The sequence below is a fragment of the Myotis brandtii genome, unplaced genomic scaffold (genome assembly GCF_000412655.1).
Source record: "Myotis brandtii unplaced genomic scaffold, ASM41265v1 scaffold21, whole genome shotgun sequence".
Lineage (NCBI taxonomy): Eukaryota > Metazoa > Chordata > Mammalia > Chiroptera > Vespertilionidae > Myotis > Myotis brandtii.
This window is the reverse complement of record NW_005357846.1, coordinates 590,875-607,836: the sequence shown is the minus strand read 5'-3', so window position 1 is coordinate 607,836 and position 16,962 is coordinate 590,875. Positions and strand designations below refer to the sequence as shown.

General features: G+C 37.4%; 1 protein-coding gene across 2 annotated transcripts in view; it reads right to left on the bottom strand.

Moving 5' to 3' along the window:
• TTLL7 (tubulin tyrosine ligase-like family member 7) overlaps positions 1–16,962 on the bottom strand; it is a 139,748-nt gene that overhangs the window by 5,222 nt on the left and 117,564 nt on the right. For both annotated transcript variants that reach the window (XM_005865700.2, XM_014539248.1), the window contains exon 20: positions 6,970–7,143. In XM_005865700.2, the coding sequence (XP_005865762.1) occupies positions 6,970–7,143 (174 nt within the window). The remainder of the gene's footprint in view (positions 1–6,969; positions 7,144–16,962) is intronic.

Sequence of the window (16,962 nt, the reverse complement as noted above, 5' to 3'; positions counted from 1 at the left end):
GGTTTCTGATCACCGTCAGTGGCAGGCGGCTTCTTCCATCCGTCCCCTTTCACCTCCTAGCATTGCGCCTACGTATGCAGATTAACCGCCATCTTTGTTGGCGTTTAACCGCCATCTTTGTTGGCAGTTAATTTGTATATTGCCCTGATTAGCCAATGGGAAGCGTAGCAGAGGTACGGTCAATTACCATGTTTGTCTATTATTAGTGTAGATACTATATACAGGGTGTGGCAAAAGTAGTTTTACAGTTGTTCATATGGAAAATAATACAATAATTAATAATAATACAGGAATAAATTGTGTTTCACATACTCACAACTCTAAAGCTACTTTTGCCCCACCCTGTATATCATCTCCAACAGGGCTTTGTGGCAGCATCCTGTAAACAAGCCACTGTGAAATGTGTAAATATTCACAATAAATCAGAGAAATACTACAAATAATTTCATGCCATTTCAGCCCAGATTTGCCAATAAATAGGTTACTTTTTTGTTTGTTTTCAGAGACTTGGGATTAGGAATTACAAATAGGAGTGTGCACCTGTATAATATGTTTTTCTCTGGAGAAACTCTGATTAGCATTAGGCCAGCTCAATCTATATGTCTGGAGAGAAATGAACTAGGAAATCCACATGAGCAAATGCAAATCAACATCACTACTGAAAGTGTAAATCCTGGTGATGAGAAGGACATGTTATAAAGCGGGGGTGGGGAACGTCCGGCCTGTGGGCCATATAAGGCCCACAAAATCATTTGGTCTGGCCCTGCCAAGGCATTAGAGGAGAGTTAGTGAAATGTTTGACCAAATATTGCTGGCTAATTTTTAAGTTGATAATTTTTCTGGCCCATGAATGATGTTATAAATATCCAAATGACCATTGGCAGAAAAAAGTTTCCCCACCCCTGCTATAAATTCTGGACAAAGACATCTATGAGGAATTTTTAAGAGCAAAAGTAGCTATAGATTTTTAATTAACAGTGGTCTTGAGAAAATAAACAATGGTAGAGCATCCAATCATTTATTTTATTTTCTTCATTTGACATTAGAACCTTCCAGCAACAGTCTAAAACTTCCATAGATATATAAAGAAATTGAGGGCTAAGAGTACTATAAATTACCTATTCTATATTAAATAATGTTGGTAACCACTATACCTGTATATCAATGGAAAATTACATTCATAGCTGTGTGATATGAATTTTATAGAAGAATATAAACTCACTAGAGCAGTGGTTCTCAACCTGTGGGTCGCGACCCCTTTGGCGGTCAAATGACCCTTTCACAGGGGTTGCCTAAGACCCTCCTGCATATCAGATATTTACATTACGATTCATAACAGTAGCAACATTACAGTTATGAAGTAGCAATGAAAATAATTTTATGGTTGGGTTACAACATGAACTGTATTTAAAGGGCCAGAAGGTTGAGAACACTGCACTAGAGGCCCGATGCACAAAATTCATGCAAGGGGCTCAGCCCTTGCAGCCCCAGCTTTGTCCGGAAGGTTGTTCAGCTGTCCGGTCTAATTAGCATATTACACTTTTATTATTATAGATTAAAATGGAAGAATTCTCCATAATATTCACAAACATTATTTTTGTATAAATTATCTAATAATATCCCCTAAATCTACTACCTAATATCACAAACTATAAATAATTGCTCAAATCATTAAGTTAATAGAGCAGTAAAATAATATACAACAAACCAAATTAAATCAAAATTGCACAATGGGTGATAAATAATAAAACAATTGATTTCTCACATCACAGATTATACAAATTATTTTCTTAATATCACATGGGTAATTTATATGGATTAATTATTATGTCAAGAGCTAGTGGAGTCACAATGATTAATCTGATATTTTCTTTCATGAAAAAGGTAAACTTTCTATCTAAGACAAAGGTGAAAAAAAGTGTTTGATCAAAATCTACTATATGTATTAGTTGAGAGTTATTTTATCTTCTATTCAAAATGCATTCTGATTACATTGATAATTACCAGAGTAAACAGTAACTTCTACCAACCTTCTTTTGAAGAATTTCCAAGTAATAGGTAATATTGACATTACAATAACATTCACATATCCTTTTGAGTTAAAGATCTCTCCATTTCACAGATGAAAAACAAAAATACAAAATCCTGGTTACAGCTAACTTATACTATTTTATTTAACACTATTTAATACTGAAATAGTGTTTTCTATGTGCCCAGTACTATTAAAATTGTTTTACAATGTTAACCCAGTTCTCATCACAATTCTATATAGTAGATATTATTGTAGGTTCTATTTTATAGATAATACACTAAAGCACTCAGGGGTCAAACGGTTTGCCCACAGTCACACAGCTAGTAAGTGGTGTAGCCAGGATTAAAATCCATGTGGGCTAGCTCTAGAATCAGTGCTCCTAGCAACTATATTATATTGTAATTTCTCTCTAGGAATCCCAATTTTAAATCTAATGACTACAATGATTATGCTCTTTTTTTCCCCCAGAAATATGAAATATAATCTAGAAAATAGAAAACTATTACACATCCACAAACCTAAACTTTTTTTAAAAATATTTTTTTATTGATTTCAGAGAGGAAGGGAAAGGGAGAGATATAAACATCAACGATGAGAGAAAATCATTGATGAGTTGCCTCCTGCACACCACCTATTGGTGATTGAGCTGCAACCCAGGCATGTGCCCTCATAGGGAATCGAATCGTGATCTCCTGGCTCATAGGTCAATGCTCAACCACTGAGCCACACCAGCCATACTAAGCTTTTTAACTGAAACAAAAAGAAGCTAAAATAAACTTTTTAAGAAAAAAAGAGGTTCAGTACGAACTCAAAAAGGCATATGAAATCACACTGGAAGAAACTCTTTGCTTCCCTAAAGCAAATGCTGTGGAATATTTTAAAGCATTACAGGGAAACACTGGATTATTTGCCTTAATATGACCATTAATATCTCTTGGGAGATCCCATGCTAACTGAACATCAAAGATTATATTTAAATATTCTTTGTAATGAAGTTAAATAATAAAATTTATTTTTTAAAAGAAAGAATAACGCTATGAAGTAGATTTATAGACTATATTTAAAAAGTCAGTGTTAAAGCAGCAAAAATATGAAAGGTTTATAGCTTTATTTTTATTCTAATTTATTCTTGATGTACAAAAATAACTAACTTGTAGCTAATTTGTACCAAGGAGAAATACCTTATGCTACCCTACTTGCTTCACATACATAACCTAACTCATCTCTGAGACTATGTCTGCACATCTTCACCAATCCAGCATGTAGACATAAAATATACATTTATCTAATTCTTCCTTGATGTAGAATTGGTCAGTCTGTCATGTACCAACTTATTGCTGACCAAGGACAATCTCTAGAACACAAAGCATTTCTTCTTTTGTTAATTGATTTTAGAGAGAGAAAGGAAGGGAGGGAGATATAAACAATAATTTGTTGTTCCACCAATTCATGCATTCATTGGTTGCTTCTTGTGTGTGCCCTGACCGGAGATCAAACCCGCAACCTTGGTGTATGGGGATGGTGCTCTAACCAACCGAGCACCTGGTCAGGGCAAGAACATGAAGCATTTCAAGACTGGTAGCCTTGAATATTTAAACTATGCCACCCTTCTGATATTTTCCTGGAATAAGACCAGGATCCATGATACCCCCAGAATAAACTCAGCTTCCTGGTTTGGGAATACAAGGTAAAGTTCATCACAATATTTACCCTGCATTTTTTGTTTAATTTTTTTAATGTGGTAAAATATATATAAGATGAAACACTATTTTTACTAAGTACACAATTCAGTGCATTAAGTGCATTCACAATGGTTGTGTAATCATCACTACTATTCAGTTCAGAACTTTTTCATCATCCCAAACAGAAACTGTACCCATTAAACACTAAATCCCCATTTTCTCTTCCTTCCAGGTTCTGGTAACGTCTACTCTGCTTTCTGTCTCTATGAATTTGTCTACATACATCATATAGGTAAAATCACATTATATTTGTTTCTTTATGGCTTACCTCACTTAGCATGCTTTCGAGGTTCATCCCGATTGTAGCATGTATCAGAATTCCATTCCTTCTTATATAGGCTGAATAATATTCCATTGTATGTACCTACTACATTTTATTTATCCATTCATCTATTGGTGGGCATTTGGCTTGTTTCACCTTTTGGCTATTATGAATAATGTTGCTATGAATATCTGTTTAAGTCCTTGTTTTCAATTCCTTGAGGTATATACTTAGGAGTAGAATTGCTAGGGCACATGGTAATTCTATATTTAACTTTTTTAGGAATGCATAATTATTTTCCATAGCTGCCACACCATTGTGAACCAGCAATGCATGAGGGTTCTAACTTCTCAATATCCTCATGAACACTTACTATTTTGCATTTTTTATAATAGCCATCCTAGTGGGCATGCATTGTCCTGTAGTTTTAACTTTGATTTTTGGAGGGAAGTCCTAGTTTCAAGTCCCACCTCTGCCATATACGAGCACTGTGGATTTATATATCAGTTCTGTCTGGTTAGTTATGAGTCCAACTCTGAGAAATGGCTTTCACTTGATATGTCTATTCAATTATTGCTTTACTGAGATGAAGGCTGAAGGTCACTGTCTTCCATAGAATGGGTGTCACATACTCTTTAAAGATTATTCAGAAATATCCTACAGATCTGTGGTCAAGAAAAACATAGTCATAAACCTTAATTATGTTAGCTCTATTTTCTTATCTTTTAATTTTATAGATTAAATTAGGCAAATATAGCCCTGACCGGTGTGGCTCAGTTAGTTGGGCATCGTTCTGTGCACTGAAGGGTTGCCAGTTCAATTCCCACTCAGGGCACATACCTGGGTTGTAGGCTCCATCCCTGGTAAGGGGTGTGCAAGAGACAGCCAATTGATATTGCTCTCGCCTCTCTCTCTCTCTCTCTCTCTCTCTCTCTCTCTCTGTGCCCCTTCCTCTCTCTCTAAAAATCAATTAAAAAAATCACTTAGTTTTTCAAAGTCGTGGTTTACTCTTTTCTATCCTGAATAGGATGACAACTTACATATCCTATATAATAAAAGCCTAATATGCTAAGTGCCCAGTCGTCTGGTCAGCCGTTCAACCAATCAAAGTGTAATATGTTAATGATACCCTAAGGCCACTCAACCGCTCACTCTGATGTGCACTGACCATCAGGGGGAAGACACTCCGACTGGTAGGTTAGCTTGTTACTGGGGTCCCACCAATCGGGACTGAACAAGATGGGCCAGACATGCCCTGGAGCCCTCCCGCGGTCCCTCCCTGACTGGCCAACCTCCTGCGTTCCTCCCCTGCCTCCTCAGCCTGGCCTGCACCCTCTCACAACCCAGAACCCATCAGGGGATGTCAGAGAGCCGGTTTCAGCTCAATCCCAAAGGCCAGGCTGAGGGACCCCACTGGTGCACGAATCCGTTTACCGGGTCTCTAGTACTAAAAATAAAGTCATATTCTTCTTTAATTCTAATGGGAACTATGATTGTCTTGTGGTGCAAAAATGTATTTCTTATTTACTCTGTGTGTTTTGCAGCTTAATAACAATATTATTTTTATGCTTTTGGAAACTACCTATTTTAACAGGATAATATTTATAAAAATTCAAGTTTTAAATAGAACTTACCAAATTTATATCCCACTGATTTGTATGCTTTTCTGTTTTTTTGTGTGTTTTTCTGCAGCTTTTATTTATTTTTTAAATCTTTAGTGTTGAAAGTATTACATATGTCCCCTTTTCCCCCATAGACCCCCTCCAGCCCAACCCTGTCTCCTACCCCAAGTCCTCACCACCCCACTGTCTGCGTTCATGGGTTATATATATATGCATATAAGGTTTCTGGTTGATTACCTCCCCCCCACTCACCCTCCCCTGCCTTCCCTTTGAGATTCTGCACTCTGTGCCATGCTTCCATGTCTCTAAATCCACTCCATTCATCAGTTTACTTTGTTAATTAGATTCCACATATAGTGAAATCATGTGATACTTGTATTTCTCTGACTGACTTATTTCACTTAGCATGATACTCTCCAGGTCCCTCCATACTGTCTCAAATGGTTAGAGATTCTTCCTTTTTATTGCTGCATAGTATTCATGGTATAAAATGTACCACAGCTTTTTTTTTTTTAAATATATTTTATTGATTTTTTTTTTACAGAGAGGAAGGGAGAGAGATAGAGAGTTAGAAACAACGATGAGAGAGAAACATCGACCAGCTGCCTTCTGCACACTCCCTACTGGGGATGTGCCCGCAACCAACGTACATGCCCTTGACCGGAATCGAACCTGGGACCCTTGAGTCCTCAGGCCGACGCTCTATCCACTGAGCCAAACCAGTTAGGGCTGTACCACAGCTTTTTTATCCACACATCTACTGATGGGCACTTGGTCTGTTTCCAGATCTTAGCTATTGTAAATTGTGCTGCTATGAACATAGTGGTGCATATATTCTTTCTGATTGGTGTTTTGGGTTTCTTAGGATATATTCCTAGAAGTCCCACTTTTTTTTTTATTTTTTGTGATGAAGGGAGTAGTAGAGGCATACTGAACAGTAAAAATTAAACTAAAAACTAAAGGCATTTCTCAACTGTTAGGCTTAAGTTTAAATGGTAAAGTATCCCTATTGGAGGGGGAGTTCATTTTATTAGCATTTTTCATTGTTCTTACTTAGCTTTTGAAAGCAAAACCATGTAAACCAAATAATATCATTTCCATGTAGTTTATTTCTAACCCCTTTAGGTTTGTTTGGTCCTTTAAAGGTAAAGATTGTGCAAATTAAAAGTATGTTGTAGACTAGAGTGTGCATGAATTTTCAGTCTTTAGCTTTTTCCCTAGCCATATAAACAAAAAGACTTTCAATTTCAAACTGCCTTGTGACTTTACTTTGTATAAAACGTATAGAGTTTATGAAACATATACAAGTACCTGGAATTACCCCAGTCAGTGCCAATGCCTGAGAATGATCCTCTTGTCTCTGTTGAATATTTGTAAACCAGAAGCAGGCACTGTTTACATAGTTCAACTAGGCGCTGGCAACACTGGAGCTGCAAAGAAGTCACCACCTCCGGGCTTTTACTGAAAATACTCTCCCAAGAGGATCTGTTGGCATGGAAACAGACATGACCTCATGACGCTGCTAAAAATGGCAACCAGCTATGTCACTTACCTAGCAACAAAGCAATAAGAAACAATAGAAACTCACAGTGTGAAGTGACTGCAGACAGTTGAAAGGTATAAAATACATATATATTTGTAAATTAATCATGATATTAAAAAACAATATAGAATCCATAGACTTTGTGTCTTTTAAGACTTTATTATTGCCAACAGTGGGTAAGTAAAAGGATGGTTTTCCAACACTACTTAAAAACTTGAGTTACTCTACAAGTCAAGTGTTTGTAAAATACTGAGCTAATTTCTCAAAAATTAGATATTCCAGGAATTTAGGTTATCTAGGAAGCTATATTTACATATAGATAGATATAGATATAAATATAGATATAGATATAGATATAGATATAGATATATTCCTAAGCGACCATTACGACCAAATGACCATAATGACTAGTTGACTGGTCGTTATGATGCACACTGACTACCAGGGGGCAGATGCTCAACGCAGGAGCTGCCCCCTGGTGGTCGGTGCGCTCCCACAGCAGGAGCACTGCTCAGCCCGAAGCTGGGCTCACCGGTGGCGGTGACAGGCACAGCTGGGCCCGGATGAGCCGCAGCAGAGCTGCCCCGCCCCGGCTGGGGCTCCTCCCTAGCCGCCTGCCACTTTGGCACGGCTACATCCCCTGAGGGGTCCCAGATTGCGAGAGGGTGCAGGACAGGCTGAGGGACCCCATCCATGCACAAATCCACACACTGGGCCTTTAGTTAATAATAATTCCACAAAAAGAGTTAAAAAGATATTTGTGACTTCTTTGCAGTCGGAGAATTTAGGTTAATTGCTTAAGCTAATCAAAACACTTTCAGATGTAATTATGTCCATGATATTCCTAGAGTACACTTTCTGTACGTTAGAAGTAATGTTATCCCAACAAGTACTGCCATACTGCAATTCCAAAGGTAGGGAACCTTGCTCCTTTAGCTCACTCAGCTTATACCAAAGCAGGCAGTAGTGAGTGCTCACGTTCTTGGTAAACTTCAAGTGTGTGTGTGTGTGTGTGGGTGTGTGTGTACTTGCAATTTCTAAGTTTACTGCCATGGCCCAAATAAGAATACACCTCATCATTCATCACCCCACCACCACCATCACCACCACCAGGGAGGGAGAAAAAGAGAGAGAACTTTTTTCCTTAGTGTAAATGAAACTCTTTTCAAGCCTCAAGGGCAAAGTTCAGTTTGAGACTGGTTAATGGTTCACATCTCATTTTACATAAACTACTTCACTTAACATTCTGAGAGAGAAAAGAGTAGATTTTCAAAAGGGAAAAATATATTTAGGAAAATATTTTTCTGAAAAAATGTATTTCCCAATGGGAAACTCAAAGACTCCATTTTCAATCTTCTATGGATATTTGATTATCTTTGGAATTTTTAAAAATGCTTTAGAAACTCAGAAAGGTATTTTTTATTAGAAAGGCTACTGTGTGTTTTTTGTTGTTGTTTTTCAGGAGAAATTTGGTCACAAAAAAACAACATGTCATCTGTGAATGGCAGGATTTCTTACAAATGAGTAGATTAGAGGAAATAAGTTTTCTGCCATGTTCTGAGATGTTCCAGACTCAACAATAAGATGCTAATATGCTAGTTAAATTAACTCTAAAAATAAAATTTAATTTATTAATAAATATAATAAAAACTAGATATGTTTATGTATGTATATACATATATATCCAATTTACCTAATTTAATTTAAAAATATTGGAAAACATCATATAATTAGGGAATCATAATAATATAAGGCCAAGAGGCATCATGACCAAAACGACCGGGCACCATGAAGTGCATGAAGCACCTCCCGGTCCCTCCCCTGTGGCCCACAGGTTCCAATCACAGCAAGGCTGGCAGTTGGTGGGCGGGCGGGGTGGCAGGCAGGTGGGGCACGGCAAGGCAGGCACAGTGAGGTGCCCGCAGGTGGGCGGGGCCACACGATTTCACTCCCTGGGCCTCTAGTATATTTATAATTAATAAGTCAATCTAGCAGGCCCTACATGTCTGAGCCCAGAGAAATAAGAATTTCATGTAAATATAAATACACACAGAAAGTATCCTGTGTTCTCACAGTCTGCCTAGCACTTTCCTCTCTTGGGATTCTGGTTATTTCTACAAAAGTCAACCTCCCCCACCAATGTCCCTGTCCATTTGGATATACTTATATTTTGATCCTTTGGAGCTAGTTGATTAGATTCACTATTAGGTCACTCACATCAGGGTAATTTTTCTCTTCCTGACTTGGAGTATATACAGGCAAGGTAAGAACAAATAAAATGGAAGAAAGTTAAAAAGAGCTTCTTCTATAACATTCTAATTCAATGTAACATTCTGAATAATATGTTAGTTATAATATGAGCAGCTTTGGCTTCTCATTCTCTCATGCTTCCTTAAATATTTGAAGTAAACATATGAATCAAGGTACTTTACCTATTTTTTGGTGTGTATGTTCACCCCCACTGGCCAAAGACCACATTCTACACTATTGTTTATATTTAAGTGTCAGCACGCCCGAACCCCTCATAAAGAAAAAGAGAAAATGAACAAACATACTTCATTTCGTACTAGGCTAATGGTGCCCCTTCTGCACAAAGGAAACCAATCCTTCAAACTGAGGCCCCACCTCCTACCTATCACCTGGCAGAGCTGAGGAAATGTGAAATGCTCCTAAACACTGCAGGATCTCAGCTTTCAATGCCCACACAAAATTTTTAAGAAGGTGAAAGATGTAGAAATAAACAAAAATACCAGTAACCCAGGGTTTTAGCTACCTGCTTTCTGAATCTAAATTCCAAGGAAATGGGAGACCCAAAATTCATGAGTTTAAAAAGAAAAATTAAATGGTTAAAAAGTTCTTTCTGGCACACCCTCACCCTCAGAGAAATACGAAATAAAATGACTTTTGTTAGTAATATATCAATAATATACAGAATACTGAATATCTCTGGCAACAAAGGGGGGTTATTAATGAGAGTCAGAGACTTGAAAAAATGTCCTATAATCCAGTAATGCAATAATTTTCATGTCCTTTCTCATCAAAATATTTAATAAAGCAGTTATTTAAAAAGTGAAATTGACTTCTACCTTCTCTGGTAGAAGTTCTGATGGATGGATGAGTGGCCCAAAGTTAAGTACAAGAAGGGAAAAGGGAAGGTAAAAAAAAAAATCTGAACTATACCAATTAGATAATCAGCAACAAAAAGAGTAATGAGCTAAAAAGTACTACCAACAACACATCGAGATGAAAATGATAAGAGAATAGTAAGAGTCATATAACTTTAAGAGTCTACATGTTATGGGTACATTTTCAAGTAGTCATATAACTCAGCCTGGAAGTAGACTACCTTAGAATATTCCTTACAATTTCTTCTTGCCTTAAGATGCTAAAAGGGAAGCTTCTCCATGAAAAACTTCCACAGGAAAATGCCTTTGGCTAAAGGAGCCAAACCAGATTCTCTTCTTTGGCATTTACATATCAGGGTTTTGAGAGGAGAGAGAGCTTTTCCAAACAAAGCGTTAACCACACTAGCCCCTGCATTCTCCTCTTTGCTCTACCCGGCAAGCTCCTTTCTTCCTCTTCCTGCAAATCTCACCTGAAATGTTATTTCAATTGGCCAGCCTTCCTAAGTGCTCAGGCCTTGTTGGAGTCTCAACAAAACCTAAACTTCCACTATCCCAGTAAAACATGGTGAGCTATTCCAAGAGCTATCTCCTTGGAGAGAACACATGCAGAATGTGGAGCAATATAACATTCCCAGGCAGCTGCATGTGAAAAAAAAAGTCACTAAGCATGGGCTGCAGCAGCCTGCAAGAGCAAGAGAGAGGGATGAATATGTTCTCTATTTGATGAATCAGTAAAACCTCTAGGCCAATTCTAGAGAGACCCCCCACAAAGATCCACCATATTCTTTAATATTTCTGGATGTGGAAAAGGAATGCTTTATTTATTATTTCATTATTAAGGTGTTGACAGATGGAGGCAGTAATCAAGTTGACACAGTTATTAGGATTATATTTTTCCAAGATTTTACACCTAACTGTGAAAGATAGCTGCACGCTTTATTAAAATCTTTCCTTCAGAACTGAACTAAGAGTACAGTGTTACCCTGACTAGTAGGCTGTTAGGCCAAAGTTAAAGGAGTATACGTTGACTAGATATGATCTAAAGATAAGTAGAACTATTCTGGGTCGAAAATGAAAACAGACACACACACCACCACGTGGTTTCATAAAATTGAGGAAGCCTAAGAAACTCATTTGTAAAACTACAAAATTAAATCTAGTATTAAACTCACCTCTATAAACCACCAAGTTTATAAAGAAACGGATTCAAAGCTACACCCACTCCACCTGCCCTGGTGCTCAGCAACCACTGGCAGTGCTACTTTGAGGGAAGTTAAGGAAGCACAGAGTTTAGAGCTTGAGTGCTTAACTCAGACAACTTGGATTTAAGTCCAGGCTCATCTAGTTACTATAAGAAGTTGGACAAGTTATATATTCTCTTTATGCTTCAATTTCCTTATCTGTACAATAATAATATCTTATTCAAAATATTGCTGTGGTGATTATAAGAATATTTAATATGTAAAACAATATTAGGCATTTAGTAAGCCTTCAATAAATGTTCATCTCATTATCATTACTAGCAGTAATATATGCCACCAGAGAAAACTTGGAAGAATACTGTGCCTGAAACAAGAGAAAAGAATTCTGAGTTAAGTTAGAGTGTATTACCAAAATAGTTCAGAGAAAAGAAGCTCTAGCAGCAAAGAACCACCACTTTAGGAGTATCTTTGGTGTCTGGCATTGGATATTATGTCATGGACTTAAAGCTATCAACTCCAATATCAGTAGCAGACTGTCTCACTGCCTTCCATGGTGGAGAGTAGCTTGGATTCATATGTGGCATTCCAAACAATGGATCAACAAACAAACAAAAATTCCAATTCTGAATTCACATTGAGAGAACTTTTAAGGGGCTATAAAGTACAGTTCCAATGTCTCACTTAAGTCTCTGTGGAAATAATGTATAGCTATGATTATTCTCAGATTGCAGAGCACCTTATGCATTCTCCATGTTGGTGAATGGCAGTTGAGGATAATTATGGTGGTGAGAATAAGTCTGTAAATGCTATAAATAATTCAGTAGTAGATGACTAGAATATTTAAATGGAGGACATTCAGAGATTATTTCAAACTACAATAGTTAAGGTTTTACAAAGGAAGTACATATAGTCTGAGTGTTTACATAGGGTTTAAATTATGTAGGAACTGGAGAAACAGAGTTATAGAAAGCATCCCAGTCAGATACTCAATGATACCAACAGCTCAAAAGAAGAAAAGGACACATTTTTAAGATATTTGAAAAATAGTGAGTTTGTTTTTCTAGAACAGAGTTCAAGTAGGAGAGTAACGAGAGAGAATACTGGAGAAATAAGAAAGAAGCAGCATATTAGAGAGTCTTGAACCTCTAGAGAAGAAGTCTAGACTTTAATGATAAATGAGGGAAATCACTACAGATTTTAAGAAATGACCCTAAGAGCAAGATGGATAAAACAGACAAAACATTGGAGAGAGAAAAATGCCTAGAAATTTATTAATTCCACCTTCTACCAAAAAGGCTCCTCTTCTCTGAAATCCTTTATCTCTTTCTCTTTTCTAATAATTACTTTTGTATATCTCTTATTTTGTCTATTACAAACAGCAGAGATTACTGGTAAAGAGCATGAACTCTGGGGCCAGGCTCCCTGAGTTTGAAGCCCAGTGTAGTAGGTCCTTATCAACTAACTGTGACTCAGTTTCCTTGTTTATAAAAAAGATAATCAGAGAACCTGCTTCAAAGTCAAGTTATGAGGATTTAATCACTCAATACATGTAAAATGTTTAGAACAGTGCCTGGCACATAGTAAGTTGTATGGTGTTAGCTATTACCATTTTTTAAAAGTTTCGTGAGGACCAAATCCATGTGAGATTCAACTTTGTATCTCCAAAAGTATTTAACACAGTAGTAAGTACTTGATAATTGTTAAGAACAATGAAAAACAATCTAGAGTAGCCATAGTGGGAATGTGACAGAAAAACTAATAGGATTTAGCAGATGATTGAATAAAGACAGTGAAGAAAAAGGAAGATGCAGGAGTTCCTGAGATATTTAACCTGTACTATTGGGAGCATACGATAGAATTAAGAGAGGTCCAAAAGGGAAGTCATTTATTAATAAAAGAGTGATATGAAATGTTTGGCTTTAGATATCATCACAAGGCTAAAATGATAATGAGTCATAACAAATATGGCAGGACTGAAATTCTGAAGAGGAGCAGAAATAGAGCCATGATTTTCGAAGTTTGTTACATAGAGGCAACAGTAGAAGAACCTTACAGATATTGAGATTTTCATTAAGACTACTTCTCTTCCCAGAATCCTGGATCCATATTAGTTAGGTGGTGTTGTCATATTAATCATCTCAAATAAGTCAGTTTAACTGTTATAAATTATAGTTGAATACTAAAAATTACAAGTAATAAAAATTCCTATTTTAAGAGATTATTAAAGAAATTCAGAGAGAAAAGATGGCTGCCGACGGGAAGGCAGACTGCAAGATAGTGTGTGAGTGAGAGAATGAAGGGAGAGTGTGTGGACTTACCAAGAGTGTAAATTTGTGGGTGAGTGATAGCTATACTCCCAGGGGACTGTTGGAGACTGCTGGATCGGACTCCCCTAACCGGGCAGCCTCCACTGCTGCTGAAATCTCTCCTGGAGCAGCCGGCTCTGCCCCGGAGACTGCACCATCTTGAGTGGCTGTTATCGGAAGCGTATACATCCAGGGACCCTGCAACCACGGCACCCAGGGACCAGCTACGAATCCAGGAACACCAGATCTCAAGCAGCGCAAATATGTGGACTCAGACGAGCACTGCTCCTCCTCACAGAAAGGTCAGATTTGGCCTAGATAAAGGTGTGGTTTGTAATCCAGGCTGGAGAGAGGAATGCGCAGGGGAAGTCTGCGCCCCACAAAATCAGAGGCTGCTGTGGCCAGCTTGATCCGCGAGTGTGGAAGGGGATCCGTAGGGCTGCTGGCAAAAGGGAACTATAAAAATCAGCTCATAGCTGGACTGGGTGCAAAAATGCAGCCTCAGATTTTGCCAGTGTGCCGGCTGCTTAGTGCCAGAGGAGAGAGGATGTGCGGAAGAGACGTTGGGAGAATTGTGCGAAGAGCTGGACTGTGGAGGTTGCAAGCTCGCGCACTTACTGGGTTTTTTTTCTTCTTTAAATCCTTGCTTTTGATTACTAAACCCAATACATAGTATCGTCCAATTGGGGACTCTCACAGAGACTGCAGGAGAAAGTTGTTTTTGTGGAACCTGGGAATCAGAGTGGGGAGTAACTATCAAGGAACCAGCTCTGGGGCAGTCCATTCTCCCAAACCAGTATTAAGTGCGATAGGGAAAACAAAACCTAACTACTGGCTAGAGAGGACTTATAGCCCTAGAGGTCAATCTAGAAACACTGCCACTCAGGGGCTGAATCACAAATTGAGTCTTCTGTAAATACAAATAAAGGCAGTCTGGGAAACAAAGAAATACTGCCTGCTTTAAAATCAGGACTGTGGTTTACAACACAGAGGAGCAGTGTATTGCACGGAACTTCAATACTCTCCTGAATACCTGACAGGACAAAGGTGTGCCAAACAGAAGAGTAGAGGAAGTGAATGACCTTCACTACTCTGCACATTTTTATTTTTTTTCACCTTTTACTTAAGAAACTAAATTTTTTTTCTTTCTTTTTTTTCCTCACTTGATTTTACCTTTTTAATTATTACATTTTTATTTTTAAGCAGTATTATTACTACTACTATTTTACCTTTTTTTTTAAAGTGTCATTTTATTTTCTCTTTATTTTATTTTGGGATTAGTGTTCTACATTCTATTTTCATCTTTCCTTTAGCATCATTTTACTCTATCTCAACTTTACCTTTATGCCAACACTCTCTTCCTCACTTTTCCCCCTTTGTTGTCCTATTTCTCTTACCCTATTCCTGCTTTAGATTTTCCCTATTCCTTCTTTTTACCCCCTGTTAAAATTTCACCCTACTTATATATCTAATCCAATCCCTGCTCTAAGTCCATACACACCTCTCTTCTCTTTCTTCACTATCCAATTTTTTTTCTCTCTGTCGTTTTGTTGTTGTTTGCTTGATTGTTGATTATATTGTTTTTTTTTATGCTTGTTTGTGAGATTGTTTCACTTTTTATTTTTGTTTTTGGTTATTTTTTGCTTCTGTTTTCCCCTGCCTCACTTGATATTAGTTGTTGTTTATAGTTTGCATTCATCTCTAGGTATCTGTTGCTGGCATTTGTTGGGATTAGTGGCTGTTCAATTGGAGTTTTCTCCCCATATAAGTAGTTTTTCCCCTCTTCTATTTCATTCTCTTTCTTTTCTCTCTTACTTTTTTTTCTTTTTCCAATTTCATTTTTGCAGTCCTTTTTTTCTCTTTTTTTCTTTTTCTCTTCTTCTTTCTTTCTTATCCCCTAATTCTCTTTTCTCTGGTGGTCACCTTTATTTGGGGTTACTAGTATCATGAATATATTTGTGTTCAGTGCCTTGTGCATTGTGCCTTGTTATGTTGTATTTTGTTCCTTTAAATAAATGCAGTAGAGAGAGAAAAACATAACCAGACACCCGGGGAAGAGAGATCATGGGGAGACAAAGAAACAGCCCGCATATGAAAACAAAAAAACAGGCATCACCAGAAAAGGAAGTAAATGAAATGGAGGCAAGCAACCTGTCAGAGAAAGAATTCAGAGAATGGTCATAAGGTGGATGAAAAGAATGAAAGACAAATTCAACAATATGTGTAAGAACCAAGAGGAAATGAAGAAGAACCAAGAAGAAATGAAAAATGACATCACTGCTATAAAGAACTCAATAGAAAGCATCAACAGTAGACTAGAAGAAGCAGAGGACCACATCACAAGGAATAGAAAACCTGTTTGAAGAAATATTGATATAAAACGTCCCTGATATTGACAAGAAAAAAACTCAAACAAGTCTAAGAAGCTCACAGACACCCAAATAAGATGAACCCCAAAAGACCAACAACAAGACACATTATAATTAAATTGGCAAACACCAACGACAAAGTAAGAATCTTAAAGGCTGCCAGAGAGAGACAGAAAGTTACCTACAAGGATATCCCATCAGACTAGTGACTGATTTCTCAACAGAAACACATTAGGCCAGAAGGGAATGGAATGAAATATACAAAGTCATGCAAAGCAAGGGTCTGAATCCAAGAATACTGTACCCAACAAGGCTATAAATAAAAAATGAGGGTGAAATTAGGAGCTTCACAGAAATAAAAGGACTAAGGGAGTTTATTACCACCAAACCAGCAATGCAAGAAATGCTAAAGGGTCTGCTGTAAAAAGAAAAAAGAGGAAATGAAGAAGGAACACAGGGGATAAGAATAAAAATGGTGACAAACAAATACCTTTCAATAATAACTTTAAATGTAAATGGATTAAATTCTCCAATCAAAAGACATAGGGTAACTGAGTGGATAAGAAAACATGACCCATATATCTGCTGTCTACAGGAAACCCACCTCAGAAAAAAAGATGCATACAGTCTGATGGTTAAGGGATGGAAAAAGGTTTTTCAGACAAATAGAAATGAAAAAAAGCTGGGGTAGCAATACTTATATCTGACAAATTAGATCTCAAAGTGAAGGACATAAAAAGAGATAAGGAAGGCCACTTC